Consider the following 27192-nt stretch of genomic DNA (forward strand, 5'->3'; position numbering starts at 1 on the left):
TTATCAGACGGGTAAAGACAGCGCTGGTCCGAAATAAGTCCAAGTTCGTGCACACATATGTGTGTGTACTTGGAAAAGGTACGTCACTCGCCTGCTGAGCCACCACAGACTTCAGCGTATAGACACACCAATACCTAAGTACGGAAACATGCGATGCTGATCTTACTGGTGTGTTTCAATCCTAGCCTCAGGCTGCGCCCCTAAGTTTCGGTAAGTGTAAAATGCCCCGCGTAAACACTTATGGGACGAGATTAGCAGGTACAAGCCATTTGTTTCTGCTCGCCGCGTAAAGATGACGAGCCAGCGAATCGTAGGTGAGATGGGCTCCGGAATAAAGCCGGCGGGACCCTCGCGTATGTCAGATGCAGGGACGGGCGGTGAGGGGTGTTCCCTGGCGCTGCTCTCTCACTCTCATTTGGGAGAAGAGGCGTGGTTTGAGCACGTACGTATGTACGTGTTGTAGAGTAATAATCAGCAACAGGCTAAGCTAGGGCTGTGCGAGAAGTGAGATAAGTAAGTAGGCCGGTTGAGATATAAGATTTTGATTTCCCTTGTGTGCATCTCTACCTGGATACTCACAAAAAACAAATCATCGGTTTTCATAAACATTCCAAACGACTAGGATTTTCGAACACTCCATCGACTAGGATTTTCAAGATGCGCGTTTCACTTTTCGTCTCAGCACTCGTTGCTCCACTTGCCCTTGCAGCTCCCACACTAGAGGCCCGTCAGGCTGCTCCCGTTAAGCCCGCACCGTGTGTGCGTGATAGCAAGGTCACAGTGCAGGAGACGAAAGCGCGGTCTGAGCAGTTTGCGCAAGCCTTCATCTACAAGCCGGATATCAGCAAGGCGTTTTCGTTTATCGCAGTCGATTATATTGTACGTTGTCCTAGTTCTCCATCTTCAACCCAAGAGAGTCGTAGTTTGACTGACTTGACCGACAACAGAACCATAACCCATCAGTAGCAAATGGCTCCGCCGCCGCATGGGAACTTCTCTCCCCGGTCTGGAGCACAGCCAACATAACCGGCAAACGCAATACGTTCATCTCACCCATGAGCTGGGTTGAATACAACTCTTCGCTTGGCGGTATTGTAGATCGATTTAGGTGGGAAGGTGGATGTATTGTTGAGCACGTAAGTTGTAAACGGTGCGCGATGGGTGATGAGAGATGAGGGCTAACAAAGTTATACAGTGGGATCAAAACGAGACCTTTCCTGAAACCAAAGGCTGCAAGGCTGTCTATTAAGCGTGATGGCATGTAGTATATGGCTTTGTTTATAGAGGATACCTTGGGCGTGGGAGTTCCAGTGGATGGGTGAGGATGGGGATGTATATACGATATCTTTTTGTACATGTCAATTATAACGCACGATACGGTTCCATCTTTCTCATTCACCTTCGTCATAACCTCTCAGACTGCCCATCAACTTTCCAAGACTGAGCTTGTGTCTGGCAAGCAACCCATTCAGTCTTATGTTGACAGCTGATTCCATCACACAACATTTCTTACCTACTACTCTCGAACAGCGCCCCGAAACTTTATTTCGAAAAGCCGTACGAGTACTAGTATTCACTGAGAATAAACCGTCCGATAATCCGGCCACAGCCGAAAGCTCAGACATCGATAATGGCCTTCTTGCTCTCGTCCTTGCTCTTGTCCTTGGACTCACTCTCAGGCTGTAGCATCTGCGCATCCGTAGAGCCAGAGCTACCATCGGTGTAGTGCTCAGCATCACCATCCACATCGAGATAGTCTTCACCGCGCAACAAACTATACCCCTCTCCACTCTGCTTTGTCTCCTGAACCTGTGGTGTGCGAGTGGTGAAGCTGCTATGGCAGTTGGGGCACTCATGTACTTGTGGAGCCGCAAAAAGCGCGACCACTGATCGCACATTACAGGCGAAGATGTAACCGTGTACGAACCTTTTTTTTTGAACAATCAGCCACTTGCAATTCACTTGAACCTTTCGCTCGTATTCAACATAAAAGGAAAGAAAGCTTACATATTGACAATCATAGGCGCAGTTGTGTACCCAGCCAAGAGCCCAAATCCCGGCCTTTCCAATTTTCCAATTTCAACTGCCCAAATAGCAGTCAGGATACTCAAGTACGCAATGCTTGCCACGCCATCGACGAGCTTGAAGCTTTCTTGTGGCATACGTCCATGTCTCCTTTGGTGTATGAGGCTTCTGGCTGATGCAAAAGCGGTGAGGGCGAGCGGGATGAATCCGAAGCAAAAGGCTGTCACGGGACGGTGGTAGTACCAGGAGTAACTGTGAAGCGATACGATTGTTGTGGCGATGAGAAGGGGTAGTGCAAGGGCGGTTGTGAGAAGAGTCGCTACACGAAGGGGGAGTTCGTAGGTGGCGAGCTTGCTCTGGATGGGAGACATGATGTTGATTCCCAAGGCTGGGCTTTTGATGATTTACAAAGGTTGGGCTTGGGGTCGACTTTTTAGGATAAGTATGGATTTTAGACGAAGAGTGTAGAGAAGTAGAGGCGTTCTTTTGGGCATGTATAAGACTGAGGCAATCCCCTAGGCAACAGCGATTCCTTAAGGCATAGCCACGAGGACGCCGCGCGGACGTACATGATACAGCAACTCTGCTCCTCTCATCGCCCAATCGGTTGTACCACGGAACAGAGTAAAGCAAACATGAGGCTTAATAGCGCTGCAGGATGTCGCATATTGAGGTCATGACCCAATCAACACTTGGGATGAAGCTATGTTAGTGCACCGATTAGGTGTAGCGCTGCTTGTGGCGGTACTCGGGTCCCCTAGGCTCGTTGTCTGGGGGCCGGAGCGCGCGGCTTGTTGCAAAACTATCACAACTTCACACAGGAAGAAAGTATCGCTAGCTAAAAATATGAGATGATCGGGATGTGATCATACTGCGTCTTGTTCAGGACGCTGTGACGTATTGAAGTTTTCGTTTGCGCGCAGTCTTGGAGTCAACAGTGAGTGCGTAATTGTTACCTTGACGGTGTCGCGATCTTTAGTTTAATCTTTGCACTTCTTCTTCCGAAACAAATAGCAGATACTTGAGCCAGAAATGGTAGTTACAGGCTCATCGTGCTTAAATAGGCATAGAAATCACGTGAGGCGCTGGGCAGCAAGATTAATCGTAACATCGTATTTATATTTTGAAATATTTGTCGTCCTCTTCAAAAATGATATCCCTCGGATTTCTATAGTTCATGTGAACCACGGCTGGACGTTGGGGCACTTCACCACGCCGCCAGTCAAACACAGCGTCCTTTGGCGGCACTGGTGGCGGCGACTGATTGTTCACTCTCCATCCTTCGTTATGTAAGATATTTCTGACACCCTCTGGGCTCAGAGGACGTAGAGAAACTGGCGTGCTTAAGCCTGTATTTATGGACGGAGACTTACCATCTCCACGCCCAATTGTAACAGTTGTCCTGCTAGTCCCACGCCCACTAAGCGAGCTACTGGTCCTGAGCCGGTTACTGAGCGCGCTATTGCTTCTGAACAAATTGAGCGAGCTATTATTGCTATAGTGCCTCACTTTGATCGCAAGAGGCCTCAATATCGGTAGGGTTGCACACAAGATGCCGACGTTGACTTCGACCATGGACCATGTATTGACAGGGACGAAGCCGTAAATAGGGTCGTTCGAAGTGGTGAAGACGTAGAGAAATCGGAACCTGGTGATGGATGCTGTCATACTAACAACTCCAAGCCCGAGATTAATGTATAATGCGAGTTTTTCGCGTGGTTTGCGGGGTATGCGCCGGATGAGTTGGATAGGCAGAGTGAGGATCCATATGTCGATTAGTATATGGAAAGAAGACGACGCTGTAGCCTTTTAGTAACAAGACCAACAAAAACTTGACTGTAATTTGAAGAATAGAGTCATACCATGATAGAAAGCATTAATGTTGATGCAGAAGCCTGGGACAGAGTTGGTGAAGTCCCAAAGCTTGTGCAACGGTACACATTGGGCAGCTGCCACAATCGTGAAAATGACTTGGTATGTGGCAAGAACAACAATGGTTCGCTTGCAAAAATCTTCAAACCGTTTGTTGTAGGCTACGACTTGTCAGCTTGGTTGGATGTATGTTGCCGGCTATACCAACCTAATCTGCGGTAGACCAAGAGTATTGAGATCTTGATCAAGGTCACAATTGCACAGTAACCAACGAGCATGGCGACAATGAGCTGTATGTATTAGCCTGGTTCGATTAAGAACTGAGATGAGCATACCTTGATGTTGCTGCCTACCTGTTTCAGAGACATTTTCGACGCCTTGAAACCCATGTTGAACTCCAGCGCGCCAACTAAGGCTTCAGAAAGGTGTACCAAGGTGAGTAACTAGTACGTATTAGGCAGCTTCTTATGATGGCTTTCTAAGCAACATACAGTGGCCACAATCATGGTCCAGTCTTCTAGGCCCATACTTCGAATAATAAATTTGCGCGTGTATACACGCAGAACGACACATGATACTGCAAATTGTGAGTGGTTATTCCGATACAATTTATGGCTTGCACATACCTCCAAGACCTGTCGTAACTGCGGAGACACATATCAACATAAGTCGCCGCTGACGCTCGTTGCGTGAAGGATGCATCGACTCATCCATGACGCTCAATGCTTTTCATCGATGTATGGAAATGCAACGTTTATCACGTTCACAAATAGGACTCTATCCCACTGGGGCATTAAGGCAGGATCCCAAGTTATATCCAGCGGCTGTTCCAGCCACATCCGATCATCCCTACCCGCGATTATCTCTGGCACACGGGAGTCCACATAATTCAGGTTTTGATACAACTAGTTTACAGTGAACGCCATGGTGAAGACGGAGGGACATGCATTAGAAACACAACAATCGCCGCAACCATTGGCGCATGCGACCCACATGTTGAATTAGTACGGGGATGTTAGCGCAATTCTATGGCCTCATGTCAGAGGTGCCAAGAACACCACCTCGGAGGCTTCGGTGAAATCCTGGATTAGATTCAGAGAGTGTATCGTCGCCACCCATACAACCCATGGTGAATGCAGTAGCCATTGCAAAATGCGAATTTATGGAGAGTATTCGTAATTACACACACTTCCGTCACTTCTACAGCGAAAGACATAGGAAGGGGTGAACAGACTTCCCCAATGAAACAAGGTCTTGCAGACTCTTCGTCAAGATATGTGACATGACCATACCAGCTTGACCACAAGACGGCGAAGATACTGCACAAAATACGAAGCATGCATCCCTCGACCGGGTACAGCCGCTCCTACACACGCCAGTTCCCAACGGTTTTGGCATAGTAACCCCAGACCCGAAATTACGGGCGTAATCTAACTGGTGATAGTAAATCCACGTGTGTGAAGGATCTAGTGTTAGAGGAACGTTTTAGCAGCTCTCGCAAGGCTTGAAGAAACCAACCCAATCAAACCTTGATTTTGGCCTTAGATATTTCCGGGACGTTGTTGAGGAACTACCAAGGAAGGGGTTGTTCGGTCTGCAATGCTTGCCACCACGCTACTGTAAGGGTGGTGTCAACACGAAACAGGGATACTTGCATAGAATAGGAAAGTTTAGGGTGCACAGCCTCGGAATTCGGAATGGCGCAAAAGCTCAGTTTGGTGATTGCTAATTGCGGTCCTCATGTATCATTGTAAGTACACCAACCCAATTTTGAATGGGACTTGGAAAAGTCAATCTCTTTTCTGAGTTGCGCACTATTGCACTACACATTGTGTCTGCTGTAAAGAAAAGAGATAAGATAACTTCAGTATGCCCCGGGACTGCGCAATCGTGCAATCACGCACACCGTTCACTCGTTCCGTAAAGGAATGTATTGCGACAGACGTGGTATTCGGCCAGACCCAAAACCGCGAGTCAAGTGACCTCGAACGTGATTCCTTGTCCTACTCCTGATTGGTTTGATCACCATAACACCGTTGATAAGATCGTCCCGAGACAACAGGAACAGGGGGTCTTAACGTTTTTGAGCCTCGCAAAACGTGTTAATCACACACCGGGAATAGCGGAGACTGAACTATTCTGTCCTTACTACCCCGCAAACTCGTCTCATCCACCGTCCTTTGTCCAGCCCTCATTCTCGGGTCTGGAATCCACGGCCTCGGTCCTGTGGCTGACGAAGTCGCCAAGTGACCCTCTAGGATGTACCTATTACTGATAAGACCTTTTGCCAGCACTAATGCGAATTTTTTACATACAAACTGCGGTATTAGCTACCACACCTATTCGATTCAACACCACGCACCCCTAACTACAAGGCAACCAGGGCCCTGGAGTAAAACTCACACCACTTTTGCTGTGGGACCGTTCAACCAGGGACTGTTCAACCAAGGACCGAAGTTTGCCCTACTTGCTGCGATTGCCTTGGCAGTAGCCATACTAAACTTGATGTTACAAGGAAGTCGCGGTCACCCACGACGACCAGGTCCTTCGTCACGAAACAAACGCGACGGAGCTTCCAGGCTAATCAGACTCTATGAAACGTCAGCCACAAGAGTTTCAGCTTTACGGGAACTACTTGCCAATCTTGCTTACATGACGACGTATATTACACGGTAAACTTGAGCCTCAAAAAGCTAATCGTTCGCGCTACACCATCTCCCACCCAAATCCGGATACCAGTTGATCGTCTCAAACACCGGGCTTTTCAGACATTTCCTAGTTGAATCCTACTTACTGCCTTGGTCCAACCAAAATTCACAGTTTACAGTAATTTGGCCGAATAGTGGGGTTCCGCCAAGGGTTAATCAACGGTTACGTCCGTATTTGGTTCTAAACCGGGATACAAAACGCAGATCGGAAAACTGGTCACAGTTGCGCCTAGCTAGTCATGCAGAAAGAAGAAGGCGTAGAGAGGATGTAGGGGTCACTTCAGGTGTGAAATGCAGTAGGCATGACCTAGGCATGAACTGGGCAACGAGGACACGTGCAAGAACTGTCCGACGACAACTTGGCTTGCATCCTTCTTTCCATGGTGCTCCACATACCAACCTCCCGAAGCCTCCGAGATGCTCGCTGAAAGGGAGCAGAACAAAAGACATCGAGTTGACACGAGACGAACCTACGGCTTTGGACGCCTGATATCGGGCCACCGGTTCCCTCGAGAATTTTCAGAAATACGGTTGATGCAGCATTGCGTAATTTCGTATTGCACGCCACTTGGATCCTCCATCCAAGGTGGAAATTGTCAACAAGCGCTGCGCGTCTAGAACCATGATACTAGTAATCAACACTTTAAAAGACTGCTTAGCCACAGGCCGAGGTACCCGCCCGCCTCAACCCGGATCACGATGCAAGTATCGGTGACCGAATCCCGTTTTCAACCACCCGGCCCATATCTAGGAGATATCAACATCACATGCCTGGAAACGCTACTTGTCTGCTCTAAACTTTACTAAGGATCTACATATCAGTGACTCAGGCTTGCCTCAAGGCACCCGCTCTGTAATCAGCGGGACAGCCACAGCACGGGCCTGAATACCCACCTGCTCCAGTTTTGATCACGGCACCCACCGCACATCTAACAGTGACCCATTTCCGCTTTCAAGTATCCGGTCTGTATCCAGTGACCACGGTTATACGGAGTAGAATGCACGAATGCCCAAACTCGTCACTTCGCCTGCCAATCAAGATCAAAGTTAGTGAAAACGTCATTCGTGGACTATCTCACAGTAATCACACTGGAAACCACCTCTTACACTATCCACTGCCCTACCTTCCCCTAGGAATGAATTTTATGCACCCTAGTCAAACTCCTATTCGCAACATCGCCCGCTACATTCCTACTCACAATGTGTCTCTCCATCTCCTCTCCAACCGCTTGTCCCCAATCCGCAACATGAAAGCACAAGGATGCATCCACAAAATCCACATCGTCATCGTTCTCCGGCCGGAAAACCGTAACCTTCGTGATAGCCTTTTGCCCCAAGTGCGCCTTATGCTGCATGAGAAAATACGCAAAGGCTGCTCCGTTGGGTGATCCTGTTTCCCCCCGTTAGCACACACTGTCTCTCTCCCCTTCACCCAAATAACTTCAACCTAGTAAGAAACAGTAGAAAAACAACACATACCTAACAATGCCTTGCCCTGCTCCGTTCCCATCCCAAATTCCACCCCGGGCCACTCCACCAACGTCTTCCCCGCATCCCGTAACGCACTCGCAATAAGCCTATTCGTAACATCATTCGAAATCCCTATCATGAAGAAAAACCGTACGTTTCCCACGTGCGCGTTGTCGCGCACCCAGTATCCCCAGAGAATATCCGAGAAGGCACGTAAGGCGGGTAGATCTTCGCGGTTCGGGGACCGCTTGCCCGCGTACCAGAGGGTGCGGGCAGCGGACTGGGGGCTTTCGAGGAAGAGGCCGTAGAGGGCGCCGCCGATGGTATTGATGGCGAATTCGTAGTGGGATTTCGTCGCCTATCTCCTTATTAATCTCTTCCCCATATTCCAAACTTTTTCTTCCCTCTATCTCTCTCTCTCTCTTTTTCTTGAGAAAGATTGTTTAGGAGAGGGGGGAAAACTTACACGATACTGCCTCTCCACCCCAGGAACACTATACCATTGATTTATTGCAGGTACCTGATTTCCACGCTCATCCTGCATCTCCGGGTCCCAATGCTCGATTCTATAACAGTGATTATCGCCACCCTGGGCGGCTGATGTGCCGCTTAAACCCAACGAGTGCATGGCATGTGGGAAGTTCCAGTGGGTAGAGAAGCTGCAGCTGAAAGAGGCAGGGTTGACGCTGCGCCAGTGCCAGGTTTGAAGCTCCGACTTGAGGTCGCTGGTGAAGGGGCTGGCGGCTGAGGGCGGGTTGTGTGTGTCTTGGAGGAGGGAGCCGGCGGTTTCGTCGGAGCCCGTCAGGCCGCACATGAGGGCGCCGCCTTTGGTGGTGTAGGTAGTCCATTCGCTGGGCGAGGCGTAGTCGTCGTCCCAGAAGGCGGTGGTGAGTTGGAAGTCGTCGGGGGATGTTGAAGGTGGTTTGATTACTCGGGCGGTGACGAGGAAGATGAAAGTTGCTGTGCTGATGGCGGTGCTGAACTTCATGATGCTGTCTGATGAGTTGGAATTGATACAAAATTCTAGGTCAATGATTTAAGAAGGGGAAGGCAAACAAAGGCTCACTGATGCCTATGGATCTGTAAGTACAGTGAGAGAGGAATGGTGCATGTGACCTTGGCTGCCCGGACTCGAGTGAAAGTGAAAAGTCATACACGCACGAGCTAGATTACGGTCAAACTTTGTGCTATCCCTCAAAGCTGGTAGATTGGCGACTTTCAGATTCATTAACCATCATAAATGCAGGTTCAGTATCGTCAACTGGTGGGGTATGATGATCAGTCTCTCCAGTCACCTTTCGTGAATACCACAATCGACTTGCTCATAAACGTCATGTGTTTTTGATCTTCTTTTATACAACCGACTATACAACCGACATATCCTTTACCGCAATGGGATACCCTCATCATCACCCGCATCACCATCCATTTCATCACCACCAAAGCCCTCGCTACCCACATCGTCACCCACATCGAAGCGCATAAACTTTTCGTTCTTGGCCTCAGCTGCGCATTCGTTAGCATTCCACTCTTGCGAATGTAGTTGAGAAAAAAGGCGGTCAACTTACTTCCCCATTCAATTACCTGACCATCCTGTATTTCACAGTCCTTGAGTACAGTCTTATCGCCGTCCTTCGCATCTCCACCTTCCATCTTGCACCGTCTACCGAGGATACAGTCGGTGAGCTGGACATTTGGACCGACCTCGACGCCGTCCATTAACAAACATCTCAGCAACCTTGCGCCCTCGCCAATTTTGCAGTTGGAGCCAATGACGCTCTCTTTGATATTGGTCTTCTCCTCAACAATGACGTTATCAGCGAGGAGCGAGTTCTCTACCTCTACTCGACATTTGCGTGGGATGGATTCCTTGTGTGCAATCTTGGACTGGTGGGCAAATGGTGAAGCAGCTTCTTTGCCAACTTCCTCAATCGATGGCAGCTTGGCGAGGCGGAGGGAGATGGTCAACAGGAGGTGGGAGTCGTCAACACGGCGGATAAGAGGCTCATTGGGACCTGAAGGCTGAACGTATGCGAGAATCGGCGGGACGGTAAGTTTCGAGTTTGCTGTGAGTGACTTTGCGGAGTCGGGTATGCTTGAGGATCTCGTGACTCTTGACGCTAACGCGGTAGTCGAGCTCTCTTCGTTCTCTGCATTATTTCCAGAGTATGTGGTGCTGAACTTGGAAACATCGATATCCTCCTCAACCATCTGGGATCCGTGATCCGACTCTTCATTCTCTTCTTGCAATATCTGCCGCAGACCCAGCTTCTCACCCAGTCCGTCTTGCCAGCTTGCTTTTGCCCACCAACCCATAACTTCCTCACTTATGCTCTCAAACTTTTCGTTCTTACGAATCATCTCCATAACCCAGTAGGGGAAGATATAAATGTGCGCGTCGCGGTGTGTCGTCAACATCCTTATCCGAGCATGCTTTCTGATGAGTGAATGTCGAAGGGGAAACGTCTTTTGTTCTTCAGTAATATCGTTGAGAGTGTCTGTGGGAACCGAGTATACAAGTTTGGAGATGTTGCGCCGTAATGAGTCGGTGGGTACGGAGACGATTGGCTTGGGCAAAGGTGTTGTCGCAATGAAGTCGGTCTCTTCCTTCTTTCTGCTGCCCTCGCCCTTGGTTTCATACCATACACCCATTCCACCTCTTCGTCCTAGTTTTTCTCCTCCAGCACCATAGGCGATCTTGCCGCCGTTGTGATCTAATCCTCCGCTTGCGCCCGCAAATCCGCCCTGTTCGATCATCCATGCGTCCACCAACGATGTGCCGTCCAGCTCGCATACGAGATCGCAAGGAAGTACGATGAAGTCGCCCTTGATAGCGCTTTGTAGTTCTGGTAGTCGGAAGAGGTCACCGGTACTAGTCTGGTGCGAGAGGCCTTTAGGCGCAAGAATGTCTGGTTTCGGTGAAGGGAGGGTTGTGAGATGTGGATTTTGCGACATGGCAGCCTCGATGGCTTCTAGTGACTCTGGCGGGGTAACGACTGTGATGTCTGCGTATTGTCAGCCATATACTACTTCGTCATCTTTTTTTCCCTAGCAATCTACCTGTTACTCCCATACGATAACACCATTCTAGCGGGTACCAGACCATAGGCCGGTTGGCGATGGGCAGCAGGGCCTTTGGTATGTCTTTCGGCGAGGATGTGAAGGTACTAAATGAGGCTCCAGGACCGCAGAGAATGAGAGCCTGGAAGCCCGGTGGGGGAAGACTCGTCGCGTGCGGCATTGTCGAATAATTTTGGATGTGTGTCTTGGTGTAGGTCTGGCCGGGTATGGGGTCCAGTAATTTTCGCAGTGACCCAATCGATAAGAAGACAGTCGCCTTGGCCTGTATATCCCGGAGTATGTGTAGGTAGACAGTCTGCTGACTCCTCTGCTGCAGGTACAGAGGAATGGAGTGGGGGTGTGTAAGAGTCACCCCGCTACGTCAAAAAGCCGACATGACTCGTAACAACAGCCTCGGGCCGCTAACGCATGTGTCAAGCATCAGCCTTGCGTTTTCCCCAGCCACCCACAACAACAGGGAAGCTCTGCACTGCTGACGCTTGAAACAAAACAACTCACGCCCCTAAAAGAAAAAGCAACAACTGCAGGAATCCAAGCTACAACAGAAGACCAAAACTCTCCATAGCGACATGACCTAGAGAATGTCGTCTTTCAATTACGACCGTTACGACCGTCGCCAGTCGAGCTCCCGCAACCGCAGCGCCCTAGGCTTCTATGTTCCTCTGATCCTGACCGTGACTGTCGCGACAGCTGGCCTGGCGGCATGGGTGTGGAGCGCGCGCGAAGACGGGCAAGACTACTCTTCAGACGATGATCTGAGCTACGGCGAAGATAGTGCCCACGACAGGCGAAATGGCAGGGCGCCCATGGGCCGTGACCTGGGGCCCGGGGGCGTGGGCGGTGAAGCATACAGCAACGATGCCACTCTGCTTGGCCGCGCTCAGGGAGTCATCCGCCGCACACCCTCGCCCCAGCAGTTCTTCGATACCGTGAGCAAGAAGACGGCGGCCGGCTGGGCGGCTGCCGGCGCTGCTGCCGGCGCTGCCCTGGCCTCGATCCGCGAGGAGGACAAGGACGAGGCCTTTGGCGACCACTCACGATGGAGCGAGGAGGCAGCCCTGAGGAGAAATGTCGAAGCCCAGAGTCGTGACAGCGCCGCCGCCGTAGACGCGCAAACCAAGAGCTTCGCGGCCAGCATGCGCAAGATCGAAGACAAGAACTGGGGCAAGCGCAAAACCGTCGTCCTCGTCGTCAGCGCAGAAAGCTTTTCAGAAAACCACTTCGACGACTCCGCCACCTACCGCGAAGAGACTGCAGTCAGCCTCCTCACGCTCCTCTCGTACCTAATGCCAATCACTAACTCGAAACAGACCATCCTCTCCCACCTCCCCGACACCGACTTCTCCCGCATCAATCTCTTCGTCCTCGTCTACTCCCCCACCTTCCGCTCTCGCCCCCAATCCCGCGCAAACTCCTCCCTCGGCGGCTCCTACTCTGCCATCAGCACGCCCGCGCGCACCCCAGGCGAGGAACTCTCCTCCATCGACCCCATTGTGTACACGCCTGCCCCTAGCACCCGCGACTCCGATACCGCGCTCTGGAACACGCTGCACTCGCAGGCCCTGCGCCTCGTCGAGGACCCCGCAATGGTTATGCCGTTTAGCACCACGACGGGCTTCGTGCACATGCTGCGCCACATTAGCCCGGATCTCGTGTACGTGGTTGATGCGCTGAGCGGCGTCAATGGCCAGAATATCGAGGATGTGAGGAAGTGGGTTGGCCAGACGATTGTCGTTGTTGGTGGCGATGGCACGGGCTTGGGCGGCCTCGTCGATACCGATGATGAGGGGCCGCTGCGCAAGGGCAAGGAGAACGAGCATACCGTCAGGTGGTGGCAGGTCACTGATATGGTGGGTCTGGGTAAAGGCGTCGAGGTCGTGGATGCGTCTCGACTTGCTGATGACTATGAGAGGCGTGTTGGCGGACGCGAGTAGACGATTGTGTATGTTGTGACATTTTTTGAGATACGATGCTTCGCATGGGCGTTTGACGATTTGCTTTATGTTTATACCGGGCCCCCCAAAGCCAAATTCACGTACGTGACTGAACGAATACACTTATGCCATTTTTAATCGCTTCAATTCGTCATTAACTAAAAGGGAAGAAGTATGACCCCCTTTTTGACCGGAAACGCCTTTCCACACTCAACGCCTTTTGCATACCAGAAAAACGATGGCGTAAAATGAGATATGAGTTGGAAAATATGCAGAGGTAAAAGTCTACATGCGGACACGGAGCAAGTACCGCAGCTTCACCTGCGCAACATCATACGTAATGTACTCATTGTACATCAAGTATGCTCCAGCCACATTCGTCTTGCCAGGCGGAGTCGATACATCGGGCTGTTTAACTCGTCAGTTTTCAGGGGATCAAAAAAAGGGGCAGAAAAGCGTCAAACTTACCATTGAGCATCCCTTCAGCGCAGGATTGATGCAGCTTGCATCCTTCCACTTACTCGGGCCTGTTGAGCCCATTCCCCACGTACTATACATGCCATTCTTGATCGCATCTTCACCAGCAGTGTACGAGGCATTGGTGAGCTGGTGCATCGGGTTACCCAACTCAGCCTCGCAAAGGAGGAGCAAAGCAGTGCCACCCGAGTTGTACGAGGCGCAGTAGTTTGCGGACTTGGAAGACATATCGGCGAGGTAGATACCTTTGCCGAACATGTAGCCTGATACGGGGGCTTCGGGAGGTGCGATGCGGAGACCTTGGCTGAGGATTCCACCAACTGTAGTTGCACTAGGTCAGTGGCTGGTTTACGGAATGTACGGAATTAAAGAGGACTTACAGTTAGTAACACGGGAACCGTGCCATAGGAGACGACGGTTGCTTGAAATCTTGGAGAACTTGCTCTTGTCAAACCGCTCGAATTCGCCCTTGCGTTCGATGCGGAAGATATCTTGGACATTGTAACTGACTGAATGCGTATGTCCTCTTGAGCAATTGAGATACTGGTCGATTTCGACAAACTCCTGGCTCTTGTGGTCAAGTGGTGTCATCTCTTCCATACCGAGACCCTGGAATTGCTTGTCGAGCTTGTGAATGCCGCTATCGTCCTTCAGCTGGCTCTTGAGCATGGCGGCAGTCTCCTTCATGTCTGACAGACTCTCGAGTAGCTCAATTTCTTTCTTAAGGGCGTCGTTGTCTCGAATGACTGGCGGACGGTTGCGGCCGAAGGCGTGGGGGATCACTGAAAAGTAGTGGTTGGACAGACGTTCTACCTCTGCTCGCGATGCTGCATCGGTGTTGTCTAGAAGCACAGACAGCTCCTTCAGGGCTTGGAAACCACGAGCAATTGTTCCCTTGCTGAGCTTGCCCAGTGGTAGTTTGTTTGCGTCGTAATTGAGGGCAGACATGGTGGCATCGAAATAATCCTACTTTGTGTGAGCTTTAGGTCTTTATGGCCTGTAATCTGGTAACCAAACGAAACAACACTCATGCTTACCTGGTTGAAGATGAGCTTCATAAGGTCCTGTGTAGGCTTGTCAAGCGTGCACTCGGCGGGCTTGACAGCATCTTTGTTTTCGTCGTCCGCATTCGCACCTGTGTCCTCGTCCTCATCATCCGAGTCAGGGTTGTACGAATGCTCCACATATGCGTATTTATTTGCCTTTGGTTCTGCACTGCGATCCTCCCATCTGAGACCTGACTTGTCCTTGAACTTCTTTTCAAATTCCCGTTTGGCGTCATATAAGCTGCCACTGCCCAACACGGCGCTCGACCCACGCTCACCAACGCGGCCCCAGCGAGTCTGAAGGTTGGCGAAGGAGGTTAGTTCATAACACATTTAGAAAATCCAGTTTGAGGCAGTGCTGCTCACCCAAGTTTTATAGTCTGATCCATTGACAAGAAGCTACGTCTATCAGCCGAGTCCAGGGCTTTTCACAATCAAAGGAACGTACCTGGCATTTGTAAAACTTGTCTGCACAGATGAATACAGGGTTAGAATATGTATTACAGAAATTTGGTCTCGACATATTGCTTACTATTATTAGCACTGGCGTTGGTTTGATTGAGCGATGCATCGTATATAGTGCCATTAGAGTCAATGTAGACCTGATAGTTTCCAAGAGGGCAATATTCGTCTATGGAGATGGCAATTGTCTTTGATTTTGCATTCTGGCCATCTCCTACCTTGGCGTCTTCCTTAATCTTGGGTTTCTTTTCTTGAGATTGTGCTGGAGGAGTAGTAGAGGCAGGCCGTTTGTTTGAACCGTTCCTCTGCGCAGGAGCAGCGCCAGACGACAGCAAGTACTGCGTTTCATCTACCTTAGAGCCTGCGCCAAACGTCAACCTCAACACTTTATTTTCTTCTTTCGAAAAGGTCTCATGAGACAGCATTGCCAAAGTGTTGTTGCAGCGTACCTTTGGACTCGCATTCGTCGAGCCATTCAATGGTCACTACAGGCACGTCATGGGCAGCGGCAGCTTTGGTCTTGGTCGAGTTGCTCTCATAGTCCTTTTCAGTTGCAATGAGATGGGTCGTGTTTGCCGTGACACTTGATGCAATCGTAGCACCCAGTGACGTAAGACGCGACTGAAGTGCGGATTGTGATGTTCCCGGGAAGCGGCCAGATGTAGCGACGGAGCATCCATCCAGCGGTGGTGCGGCCTTTGGGGCGGCCTTTGATGCAGCTTTACGAGGCATTGGTGCGAATTGAAGATTGGAAAATGTGATGTAGTTTTCAGCAGCAGCAGCGACGAGCGCCTTTATTTGAATCCTTTGGGGAAATCAATCAGGCGTCCGACCAGACGAGTGACGCGCGCGAAGGTAGCACCCTTAGGCATCAGCCCCTAAATGGACTAGCTCGCCATGTCTGCCTGCGCGGCGTCGACGCGCTACCACATGATAAGAAGGCCAAGCAAGACACACACTGGCGCTGCCCAGTCCGACTCCATTCCAGTCATTGATCCCCCACAATGGCATCGCTTCTCACAATACCGCTCGAGTTGCTCGTTGCAATCTCAGCCCTTCTACCGACTGAAGACCTCGGCGCCCTGCGACTGGTCTGCAAACAAACAGAAAAGTCCCTCTACGAATGGTTCTCGCAAGAGTTCTTCACCAAGAAGCAGTTTATGCTCACGCATACAAGCCTGCAGGCGTTGGTTGATATTTCCAAGCACGCCAGCTTCTCCAAGAAGCTGACCCACGTCATCATTGCCACCAATGTCTACGAGGAAATACCGCTGCGCTTTAGGGATGAAGAGGCGGCTGCTAAATACATTCAAGGCTACGAAGAGCAAAAGGCCTTGTTGAGTACAGGCGTAGACCGCGAGATGCTCTCCGAGGCATTCTCGCGGCTGGAAAACCTCCAAACTGTTGGTATTCGCGACTTCGACTCTAATAAGCGGACTCGCGATGGGAAGAGCTGGTCATCCTGGGGTGCTACAACAGTATACCGTGAGACAGGAGTCCGGCTGAGCTTTGCAGATCGGGGGTCATACTCGCCCGAAATCACGACGCGCTTTGTGTCCCGCATCTTCTCCAGTGTGCTATATGCCCTGGGGAGAGCCAGTCGACAGCCTCCGCAATTCGAGGTGCTACTTCGCCAACATGGACTGCTCGATTCGGCTTTTTTTCTTCCAGACTTCCTTCTACTAACAATCGAGCCGGTCTTGCGCAACATGACCACACTTTTGTTGAATGTCAGCCTGGCTATACGCCTTCTGCATACCCACAGCAACGGCACTTCAGCCGATCTGCATCCAGGCCGTTCACTTCGACATTTCCTAAGACACACGCCCAACCTGACACATCTGCGGTTGAACTTTGAGAAGCACTTGGTCGCTAATAACGAGGCCTTCCTATCGTGGCTAAGCACACCACCACCCCCAGCGATGCCTGTCTCATTCCTTCACCCTGACCCAATCGCTCTACCATTCCTCAAAACCCTTGAACTAGGCCAGCAGAGCATCAGGGCTGATATTCTCATCTCACTCATTGCCAAATTCGCGCCAACGTTAGAGGCTCTCAGTCTCTGGAGAATGAACATTCATAGCTTTACCCACATACCCATGGGTCACCAGCCAAACTTTTGGAGAGACTTCTTTAATAAGGTCTCGAGGATCCCCCAGCTCAACCTCACTCACCTCAAAGTCGGTATGCTGCAGCAGGACCATTCGCGTGTGGACTTTAGGGAAAAGGAGGGCGCTAAGCCGCTTAAGGTCAAAGAACACACTGGAAAGGGAATGGACAAGTTTTGGGAAGAGTTGGCGGAACAAGTCTTTGTGGACCGGCAGCCTGGACTATCACACACTAATGGCGATGATTCGGATGGCGATGAGGATATAGATGGTGGGGAAGAGGAAGAGGAAGAGGATGATGAAGAGGAAGGAGACGACGACGACGTAGAAGAAGAAGAAGAAGAAGAATATGGTGATGATGATGATGATAGTGATGTATCTGAAACTGACGAACAATACAATGCCGCATATGCGGGTGCTGTATGGTGAAAAGATTGGTGGTTAGGGCCTTGGTGGTGCGTTTGCATATGTACAGCATGTCCGAGCATAATCTTGTTCAGTTTAGCGTAAATGATAACGAGATCTTACGGGCTCTTTACATCTCACCTCGATATTCGTAGCGTGTATTGCTGTCGAAAAGCACACTAGCTTGAAAGATGTCCTGTGTTCATGCGCCTCCTACGGCACTTTGAACAGTGAACGAAATGAGCGGATTGGTGCTCATCGCTGTGTTTCTGCACACACAGCGCTTTTGGGAAACGCGTGGAGCTGATGTGAACAAGCCAGGATTTGCGGGGTAATCATGGTATAAAAAGTTGCCCTTATAAGACACAAGGATGTTGACCGCCTCGTCGCCGCTACTCGACCCTCACTGCACCTTGTCGGTGAGCATGCCCCTCTGGCAACTTTGCTGGGAAAAGGTCACACAGTCGAGCGGCACTCTCCAGCTTTGCCCATATTTTGTGCCAATTTGCGATGTTCGATGTTGTGAATGCAACGGAAAGCCGCGGTCAGCCACCGGTCAACAGGCTGACCAATGGAAGAGCCTCTCGGCCGCCAAATGGCAATCCCTTCACTCCAACTACCTAATGGACCCGAAACAGGTGTCATCCACCTCGTGTCACCTATCAATAGCTGTTAAGATGATGTCGGCGCCCAGCTGAGCTGCAAATACCACCAGGCCACGATGTCGCACACACGATGCATCTGGGGAATTGCAGGGGCGGGGTCGGACAAGAGCACATGACGAGAAATACGGTTCGACACCGACGACGTCTCATCGTCGGGCTCGCCATTGCCTTCACCCCTCACTCGCGGCCCCTCGGTGGCATAAAAACAGTATCAGCACATGGTGTGCAATCCCGACGAACACAGTGGGACTAGAATCGTTTTGAGCACCTCAAAAGAAAAACCGGTGCTGCTGCACGGATTACTTGACCGGATCTTGGCGCCTGCACGGTTTCGGGGGCTTCACCGGTGAGCAGCTCACACAGCACTAATAGAGCGACCGCGCCTCCGCCGATGCGACAAGTTTTGCATTCGCAGTGTTTCTGCAGGTCGGAAAAAGGTGCAGCCATGCAAGTTCTCGACGCGACCAATCTTGCCGAACGCCTCAGGTGTGAGGACCAAGACTACTGGCTGCACCTCGAGGCCGAGACGCCGTTCGATAAGTACCCAGGTAAACACTGTAGCTTTTCGACCTGTTGCGCGTCATGCTAACCAACATTGTTCAGCCAAACAGCATGCGCGGCGCGTGCAAGAAAAGATGGGCATCGAGCATGGCTTGATCTACCTTCCAGGCCAACCGGCGAGGAACAATGAAGATAGCGACATGCCAGCTCCCTTTCGCCAGCGACGATACTTTTACTACTTGAGCGGGTGCGTTGCGCCCAAGTCACTGACTGTTTCATTCACGTGCTGATAGTGGCAAGATGTAATGAACCTGACTGCCACATGGCTTACGACGTCCAACGCGATGTCCTAACTTTATTCATTCCACGCATCAATCCTGCGCGCATCATCTGGAATGGCCGTGGCTCCACTCGAGCAGAAGCGCTCGCTAAATATGACATTGACCAAGTCTTCTACACAGACGAGCTACAGTATGTCATTCAGGAGTGGGCCCACGTCAATCGCCACGCCGGCGTTTACGTCTTGCATCCATCTTCGCGGGTACCAGGCTGCGATAATCTTGTCCCTCGCACCGACTTTCATTCTCTTCAACCAGCCATGAACATGTGTCGCATGATCAAGGACAGCCATGAGATCGGCCTCATCCGCAAAGCGAATGATATCAGCTCACAGGCGCATCGAGAGGTACTTGAGAACATCCTCAGCTTCAACAACGAAGCCCAAGTCGAAGGCCTCTTCATGGATGTGTGTATATCACGTCAGGCCAAACAACAAGCCTATGACCCCATTGCCGCATCTGGACCGAATGCAGGTACTCTGCATTATGATGCAAACAATGAGAGCTTTGCCGGTCGACAACTCATGTGCTTAGATGCTGGCTGTGAGTACGAGCTGTATGCTAGCGACATTACGCGCTCTTTCCCTCTATCTGCTTCTTGGCCTAGCAAAGAAGCCAAAAACGTCTACAAGCTGGTTCAACGCATGCAGGACACGTGCATCGAAAGATTAGGTCCTGGAGTTAGATATCTAGACCTGCACATTTTGGCGCATCAAATTGCGATCGATGGTCTGCTGCAGCTCGGAATCCTGCATAATGGAACAAAAGAAGAAATCTACAAAGCAGGCACAAGTAGAGCCTTCTTTCCACACGGGTTGGGACATCACATCGGCTTAGAAGTACATGACCCGAGCCAAGCAGATCTGATGAGCATCCGAAGAGGCAAACTCGTCACTCAACAGGTTAGTTGGAAAAGCGCAACATGCTTGGGCAGCTGCTAATACTCCATAGGCACCTTCTCTCTACCCAGAAAACTTTCACAGTCCAGTATATAATCCCGAAACATGTCGCGCGCCAGCAGATCCTCGGAGCAGCCATCTCGAGGAAGGTATGGTGGTGACTGTCGAGCCTGGCATCTACTTCTCGGCCTACGCTTTGCAGCACTTCTATCTCCCGTCGCCGGTCCATTCGAAATTCATCAACACTGAAGCACTGAAACGTTACTTACCTGTGGGCGGAGTTCGCATCGAAGATGATATTCTGATAACCGCGAGAGGCTATGAGAATCTAACCACTGCTCCCAAGGGCGAAGCGATGCTCGAAATTATCAGACAGGGCAAGTCAAAGGTGAAAAGTCCGTTAGTTCGAACAGTAGCAATCCCGCAGGGAAGATGTAAAGAAGTAGAAGCGCCACTCTTACGCGCACCAGGAATCCCCAAGGAAATACCGCAACTTGTACAAAGACCACTTACACGATCTGCAACCTTACCAGCCGACCTCAAACATAAGAATGTGGAACTTGAGCCTTGGACAGGACCATCACTCTTATCAAATTTTGGACGCTCCATGACTACAGAGGAAAAGATTGAGCAATGGCGGAAGAAGCGTAGTTCAAACCCAGCAACGTCATTGCCTACAACAACGACAAGGAAAGTACAACCCGTTTGTGGCGATAATAATTCCGGGGTGCAGCATATATATATGGGTGATGCCTCTAGCATCTCTTCGTTGCCTCGAACAAACCCCAAGTCTACCGGCTTGTCTGCATGCAGGAACTGTGCCATTCTCGCTCAAACACTAGATCGGCTGAGGCAAAATCTTGCATCATCAGCGCAGGGGTCCCCAGCGTCAGTGGCAGTAACCACACAGAAGGACACTACAACAAGCCTTGTTTTGGAACTCGGAAGTAAGGAGGTCAAGGTGTCGACTGGCACGCCATCAGATGCTCGTGAACATGGAGGCAAAAAGAGCGAAGAAGTATGCTCACAACCGCGCTCTCGTGCAAGTTTGAAGTCGAACCAAGCGAAAATGCCGTCCCCTACACAACACACACAGTCCGGGTTTTCACCAAAGGTTAATGCTTCGGAAGAACAACTTGCATCGTCTTCTCCTCACTCCAAAGATCCAGCCGCGCAAGCCCAACCTGGGCCATCTACCGCAGTGTCACCCTTGTCTTTGCCATCACCAAGACCTCAAAACCCCGGTGTAGAAGCAGTCTCGGAAGTGGAGATGGTACGAAGGAAGCTGGAGTCATTGCAATCCAGGCTCAGTCATCTTGAACAGCGTGGGCAGCCTATACGGCTTCCCATTGCGCGGCCTTCAATGCCAAACCTGATGCCACACAACCTCTGAACTGACATAGTACACGCATTGCATCACTCATAACAGAAAAATGTGATACACAACCCCCTTCTTGACTTTCAGCATGTATTGCGTTGGTAATAACAGGCGGCTTCTTGCTTGGGCTCAATGGCGTCGCTCCGGGAGGCACAGGTGTCAAGTCCGCTTTTCTAGAATAGTATACCATACGGTACCCTATGTTCTTGCGTTGGCTTTAGCATATTCAATATACGTTTAATCATTAGGCAGAAAGAGATGTTTTGCAGGTTTCGGTGGTTTCCGGTGAAAACATGCTGGTATTGCATCGAATATTGTAAAAGTTCTCTGGAGGTTGATCTCTGCATACACCATGGTTGGCCCAGCAATGGCTTGCCGAGGTCTGTACAACCTTGCCATTCGTCTTGCCCAAAATGATGTTGCAACTATGCAAGTATTGCGAGACTCCGGCCAGGCTGTGTTTCTGGACGCCGTGGGGCTGACGGGCCGATATGGCACAATGATGTGCAGATGGCAATACTTACGCGGTGATGCTAGCGAGATGGGGTTGCCGGGAGTCGACGATACAGTAGTAGTCGATGGCCCCGCATCCGATTTTCATGTTCAAAACCAGCTCGCGCTCGTCTTCCAACCTTGCCCGAAATCGCAACACTCGAGCTTCGTAAATATCAACAATGCAAGCTACAACAGCCAGCGCTCGCGCTACCATTGAGGCGTTCCATGCGAGACTCGCTGCAGCCGAGAAGCAACAACATCAAGCTTGGGAACAACAGGACCAACAACAATTCCAGGACATGTACAGTCCATGCAACTCTTCATCAACATTCCACGATCTGCAGTGTGGGCACAGGATCCAGACTGAGTATACTGCAAGCTGTGGCGGGCTCTGCGCACGCCCTGTACAAGGCTACCCGTTTGTCTGTCCAACCTGCCTCATTGACGTGGTGCGCGCCGAAGTAGCTCTCCAAGGACTTACTTTGAAGCTGAATCATGACGAGGCGGTGGAGAGTGCCGGATCGAGTCAGGAGTCGGAGGTGCGCCGTGTTGCCGAGCAATACATCGCAGCCATGCTCCGAAGAGGCTATCGCGCATGTAAGGCGGTCGCCAAGTTTGACGAGCCGCGTCTCCAATTCTTTGACGAATTTATGCGACAGGATGGTTTCGGCGGGGTAGTCGAGGAAGACTGCCATAAAGAGGAGCCAGTGACGCCTCGCAAACGGCCAGGCACGGCAACGGCAAGAAAAGCAAAGCAGAACGGCTTGGACCAAACACCTCGAACGTTGGATTTCCGTGATTCTGCTACCGGCCATGCTCCTGCAGAAAGGGAAAAAAGGGCTGATATGAACCAAGCAGTCGGTGGCGCCATGGGTGGAAATCCTAGCCAATCTGTTGAGACGTGGGTCAACCTTCCTCCTGAAAGCGCGGCCACAGAGGCGGTACGGAAGGCGATGGAAGCTTTCAGTCTACTCTAAGCTCTCAAGGGTCGAGAACTGCCAATGTCGTTGATCGAGCAGATCCGCCAAAGACGAAGATCACCATATGCGCATACAGGGCGAAAAGCATAACGTCAGTGTCAGGAAAAGGGACAGGCGCGCGGTGGGGGCCGAGCCATCAATGTCAGCCGCCCGCCCTACGGCTGAAGTCATGGATCAAATGAAACCGGTGAAGAGCAATACGGGCATCGAGTCCGTCTATGTACCAGGAAGCCATTGGCGGGACATTGTCCGGACGCTGGGAGAATGAGATGGCGGGTGGAAACAGTGCGGAACGTCCTCGGAATGCTTGGCATTGAGCCGCACTCTCCTGATGTGAGCGCTGGCGTCATGCCCAGCACCATGCTCATTAACATCCTTTGCTAAGGCCCAGAGCGGACATGAGGCGAAGTGAACTCTTCGCCGAACCGTCGAAGATCGGTATACAACACCAAGTATTCAGGGGGGTGGTAGCGTTGAGGAATCTGTGCGCAAGCAGGATCGCGATCATGACCGAACCTAGTGAAGCGTTCGGGTTGATTTTTCCTGGGTAGGGACATCAACACCATGCACGCCACCCTTTTTTTCGCGAGATCTGCAAACGATATTCTCCATTGTTTCCAACTATTGTTGTCTGTCGCCGAAGTTGAGCGGCATGTCTCGTGGCGAGAGTCGCATCAGCCGTCTGTGGTTGGGTAGCGATGGATTAAGGTTTGACAGGGAGCTGCCGACCACCATCAGTAACTTTATCCAGCAGGTTGTCAGCGCGCTGCCGACAAATCCTGCGCGATGATGTTGGCTATTAGCGGCTCAGGCACGACCCTTTTGTGGATCCATCTCAAGGCGAAACATGGACGTCGAGGTTTCTGTTCGCCTAGGCCCTGTTCAGTAGTTTACGTACTACTCGCGTAGTATGCCGCTTCGGCAACCACCACACCCACCCACCACAGTAGAGTAGGTACCAGAGAATACGAGGATGTGTACTCTATACAGACAGCACAACGATTAACGTTGCCCCATCAGCCGTGTCTATCAGTCACGTGCTGTCAGCTATATCCCTGAACAAGCGTCCTGTACCCATGGCTCGGTTACAACATGAAGGGGTCCTCAGGGTGACATCGAAGCCGTGTCTTGAACCACAAAAAAAACCCCATTGACTATAACACCACAAACTATTCGGAATGGATACGCTGGTGAATCATGAGGACTCAAGCGAAGAAGCCACTGCTCGCCCTGTGGGTAAAGCCCGTTCCAAGGACTGCAATGACCAATCCCTAAGATGATGGCTCGACAATGAGCCGCTGTAGATCGACAAGCATGCATACACAGTAGTGAAAGCACCAGAACATGCTAGCCCTTGTGGTTCTAGCTCTTGCGAAGTCGGCAAGCCTACTCAGCGTAGTCAGAAACAAAGGCATGTTGCCTGATTATATGCCGCATTGGGGCGTTTTGGACCCTGGACCATCTGCAGCCTGGCGACGCCCACACGCCATCGTGTTTCGCATGCCACGTGTGGTTGCTCGATGAACCCATTCAAGCCCACGAAAAGAACGTTTGAATACAGTCAGCGTTAAGAGCAAGGTATCTATGGGCCAAGTGGATCCTGTAAATCCACCCGCCTGAGCATTAGCTCTCATGCAATTTTCATCCGCATCTTTTGGGCATTCCATAAATGCGGTATATTGACTTTATTTCCCCTACAAGCAATTCACAGTACGTTATTACCAGTTTCAGAGAACCATAGAATGGTCACCGGAATTGTCATCCTCCCCCTCTCCCAAAACTATTCTCTTCACGGAAACAATCGGCCAGGCCAACTCTGCATGCGCAGCAACACGTGGATCAAGTTTCCGAGTGAACAGGGAATGTGTCGCGACATGCCGTTGATCAATCCACTTGCGTTTGGACTAGCGCGTGCGGTAGATGTGAACCCCACATAACGCTAGAGAGTCATTGGCCACACCGGCGCCATGGTCTGACTGCCGTATACTAACATGCTCACTCCCGCCCTTCACCTGTCTTGTGGCTTTCGAACGACGCTTGAACTTCCCTTTCGCTTCTTTTCCCCGCCTGCCAGAGTCCCGACAATCCAAGCCCCGCATACACCTTAGCATGGACGTCTACGGCCAAAGTTCCCATGTTGGTGGCCTTGTTGCACGTGGTGGAGGACTTCACCCTCCGCCAGAGGTCATGTTGAACTGGCCGAAACCGAATTACGTTAACCCTGAGGAAAGAGGATGGGCGGCACCGGTTATACTACTGGTGTTTCTGGGGGTCACGTTTCTCGTCTACGTTGCGCGCATGTGGGCTCGAATCGCCATATCGAAGAATACTGGACTGGACGATATTCTCATCAGCGCTGCTATGATTCCCCTGTTTGGATTGACGATAGCCACCGTACTTGGTAAGACTTGTGTTTCCATGAAATGATGTCGGCTGACGAGGAAAAGGCATTCGAATCTATGGCTATCAGTGGCATAGCTGGGATCAAACAACTGAGACTTTGGTCACTTCACGAGCGGTATGTCGGTGTGCTTTGCATTTCCCTTCTTTTTTTGCAATCGCTGACTTTGCAGATTGCTCTCGCTATTGAACTTCTCTACATGATCTCCACGTCACTGATCAAAGTCTCGATTCTGTGCTTCTATCGCCGCATCACGGGACGTCTCACGCATCAGTTTGTATACTGTAAGTAGAAGCCACTGTATTTCGTGATGAGAACACGCTCTGATAATTCATGTGCAACAGGGGTATATGCTACTATTGCATTCTGTGTCATCTACGGCGTCGTGTTTACCTTTGCCATACTCTTCACCTGCACACCAATCGAGGGATTCTGGCGTTACTTCGACATAGCGTGGAGAATTCAGAACGAGTTGGTGTGTCGCGATGAGGGGGCACTTATTGTAGCGTGCGCAGCGATAAGCTCTGTCCAGGACTTCATCATCTGCCTGCTTCCTGTCCTCTTGATCTGGAACCTGCAGATCAGCAAGCGTCAGAAGCTTGCACTGTGTGGCATCTTCGGCATGGGACTGATTACGTGCTTTTGTGGCCTGATGCGTACATACTACGCCACAAAATTGTATTACTGTAAGTCCACTGTTAGCTCGACTGTATGGTTCAGAAATCTGACGTTTGTAATGCAGTCACCTATGATATCACCTGGATTGCCTACTACGGCTGGATCTGGACAAACCTAGAAGCACAACTAGCCGTCATCTGTGCCTCGGCCCCCTCCCTCAAGGTCTTCTTCAACCGCTATCTTACACAGTACACCTCCCGCGACGGATACACCGGAAACCTCAGCCGCGGAAAAACACCTGAAGTATCGTCGAAATTGGCATCGAACGTATTCGCATCAAAACACTCACAGTTCTCATCACACAAATCCCAAATTCGTGGGGGCGACGCTACCCCTAGTGAGGAGATACCCTTAGAAGGCATCCACATCAACCACAAACTCCAAATCAGCATCGAGGAGCGAGACGACACCAGCCACAAGAGTTTCGAAAGCACAAAGGCATTGACTGAGCTGCCGCCGTCCCACCAAGCGTGGCGAGATAGAATAGAATGGGCGGAGAGCTGCAGGAACGTCTGTGCCGCTTTTCGACCAGGCAGCATGGGAAACCCCGGAGTCCGGTCCCGCGACGGCGATATCGAAACCGGCCGCGCTACCTGAATTGAAAACAACATCCTCTTTCTTTTTGTACAACATTCATTTTTTATTTTCGAGCCTGATACCATTTTGCATTTTTCTCACTACACGGCGTATGACTTATCAAATTTGACGAATCTTTTCGACTTCTATACAGAGGATCCTGGGGACCTTTTTTAATAGTTGGATTTCGTAGAGGAGGACAATTGCATGCAAGACACATTCTCGGGGGCGAGCTTTTGAGCTATTCAACTCGGATTATTATTATTATTATTTTTTTTTGGAAAGGACGGGTGCATAAGTACAACATATAATACTTGATTCTGGACACAAATCTCACACTGTACAACTACCAGAATCACATAGAAATCAAAGAAATCTACAAACCAATCAATCTCTTGTGAAACAGCTCTCCTCACACCGCAGAACCCTAGTCCACCCCCTACCCCCACTCCCCCTTCCCAAGAACCAAGAACCAAGAATCCAAACCCAAGCCACCCGCGCACCCAAATCCCTAGCACAGATCCCTTCGCACGGCACTGTCACTGGCACTGTCATCTGTCACCCTCCCCCTCTCCCTTAGCCCCTCCTCCTCCTCTTCCCATACCACCCACCTTCATATTACGATCCCCCGCCGATCCCTCCCCCTCCTCCTCACTAACGCGGGGTTTGTAAATTTTTTTCCTTCTCCCGTCC

General features: G+C 50.8%; 11 protein-coding genes across 11 annotated transcripts; 6 read left to right on the forward strand and 5 right to left on the reverse strand.

Moving 5' to 3' along the window:
• Positions 1-657: 657 nt before the first annotated feature.
• On the forward strand, positions 658-1249 carry COCMIDRAFT_109041 (uncharacterized protein; the record flags this gene model as incomplete). Its single annotated transcript, XM_007694941.1, has 3 exons — positions 658-879; positions 948-1136; positions 1196-1249. 3 exons carry the CDS (start codon positions 658-660, stop codon positions 1247-1249), a joined length of 465 nt encoding a protein of 154 aa, XP_007693131.1.
• A 368-nt stretch (positions 1250-1617) lies between these two features.
• Positions 1618-2396, reverse strand: COCMIDRAFT_109050 (uncharacterized protein; the record flags this gene model as incomplete). The annotated part of the gene is made up of 2 exons (XM_007694942.1): positions 1618-1927; positions 2008-2396. 2 exons carry the CDS (start codon positions 2394-2396, stop codon positions 1618-1620), a joined length of 699 nt encoding a protein of 232 aa, XP_007693132.1.
• Positions 2397-3543: 1147 nt separating this feature from the next.
• Positions 3544-4424, reverse strand: COCMIDRAFT_47625 (uncharacterized protein; the record flags this gene model as incomplete). The annotated part of the gene is made up of 5 exons (XM_007694943.1): positions 3544-3824; positions 3888-4058; positions 4106-4187; positions 4233-4340; positions 4389-4424. Coding segments are annotated over 5 exons (678 nt in total), but the record flags the coding sequence as incomplete, so codon positions are not given.
• A 3311-nt stretch (positions 4425-7735) lies between these two features.
• COCMIDRAFT_41308 (uncharacterized protein) lies at positions 7736-9063 on the reverse strand (the record flags this gene model as incomplete). Its single annotated transcript, XM_007694944.1, has 3 exons — positions 7736-7995; positions 8085-8433; positions 8542-9063. The coding sequence occupies 3 exons, from the start codon at positions 9061-9063 to the stop codon at positions 7736-7738; spliced, it is 1131 nt and encodes a 376-aa protein (XP_007693134.1).
• A 396-nt stretch (positions 9064-9459) lies between these two features.
• COCMIDRAFT_9760 (uncharacterized protein) lies at positions 9460-11316 on the reverse strand (the record flags this gene model as incomplete). The annotated part of the gene is made up of 3 exons (XM_007694945.1): positions 9460-9581; positions 9644-11080; positions 11136-11316. 3 exons carry the CDS (start codon positions 11314-11316, stop codon positions 9460-9462), a joined length of 1740 nt encoding a protein of 579 aa, XP_007693135.1.
• A 421-nt stretch (positions 11317-11737) lies between these two features.
• COCMIDRAFT_109067 (uncharacterized protein) lies at positions 11738-13090 on the forward strand (the record flags this gene model as incomplete). Its single annotated transcript, XM_007694946.1, has 2 exons — positions 11738-12412; positions 12467-13090. 2 exons carry the CDS (start codon positions 11738-11740, stop codon positions 13088-13090), a joined length of 1299 nt encoding a protein of 432 aa, XP_007693136.1.
• Positions 13091-13375: 285 nt separating this feature from the next.
• On the reverse strand, positions 13376-15807 carry COCMIDRAFT_109060 (uncharacterized protein; the record flags this gene model as incomplete). The annotated part of the gene is made up of 8 exons (XM_007694947.1): positions 13376-13498; positions 13559-13887; positions 13948-14533; positions 14605-14910; positions 14980-15012; positions 15062-15081; positions 15146-15436; positions 15525-15807. 8 exons carry the CDS (start codon positions 15805-15807, stop codon positions 13376-13378), a joined length of 1971 nt encoding a protein of 656 aa, XP_007693137.1.
• A 272-nt stretch (positions 15808-16079) lies between these two features.
• On the forward strand, positions 16080-17612 carry COCMIDRAFT_9763 (uncharacterized protein; the record flags this gene model as incomplete). Its single annotated transcript, XM_007694948.1, has 1 exon — positions 16080-17612. One exon carries the CDS (start codon positions 16080-16082, stop codon positions 17610-17612), a length of 1533 nt encoding a protein of 510 aa, XP_007693138.1.
• A 1086-nt stretch (positions 17613-18698) lies between these two features.
• Positions 18699-21384, forward strand: COCMIDRAFT_9764 (uncharacterized protein; the record flags this gene model as incomplete). The annotated part of the gene is made up of 4 exons (XM_007694949.1): positions 18699-18801; positions 18857-19001; positions 19055-19994; positions 20044-21384. The coding sequence occupies 4 exons, from the start codon at positions 18699-18701 to the stop codon at positions 21382-21384; spliced, it is 2529 nt and encodes an 842-aa protein (XP_007693139.1).
• A 659-nt stretch (positions 21385-22043) lies between these two features.
• On the forward strand, positions 22044-22841 carry COCMIDRAFT_109051 (uncharacterized protein; the record flags this gene model as incomplete). The annotated part of the gene is made up of 1 exon (XM_007694950.1): positions 22044-22841. The coding sequence occupies one exon, from the start codon at positions 22044-22046 to the stop codon at positions 22839-22841; it is 798 nt and encodes a 265-aa protein (XP_007693140.1).
• Positions 22842-24953: 2112 nt separating this feature from the next.
• On the forward strand, positions 24954-26520 carry COCMIDRAFT_109065 (uncharacterized protein; the record flags this gene model as incomplete). The annotated part of the gene is made up of 5 exons (XM_007694951.1): positions 24954-25245; positions 25292-25362; positions 25418-25529; positions 25590-25931; positions 25988-26520. 5 exons carry the CDS (start codon positions 24954-24956, stop codon positions 26518-26520), a joined length of 1350 nt encoding a protein of 449 aa, XP_007693141.1.
• Between the last annotated feature and the right edge of the window lie 672 nt (positions 26521-27192).

The sequence above is a fragment of the Bipolaris oryzae genome (assembly GCF_000523455.1).
Source record: "Bipolaris oryzae ATCC 44560 unplaced genomic scaffold scaffold_255, whole genome shotgun sequence".
NCBI classification, from domain to species: domain Eukaryota; kingdom Fungi; phylum Ascomycota; class Dothideomycetes; order Pleosporales; family Pleosporaceae; genus Bipolaris; species Bipolaris oryzae.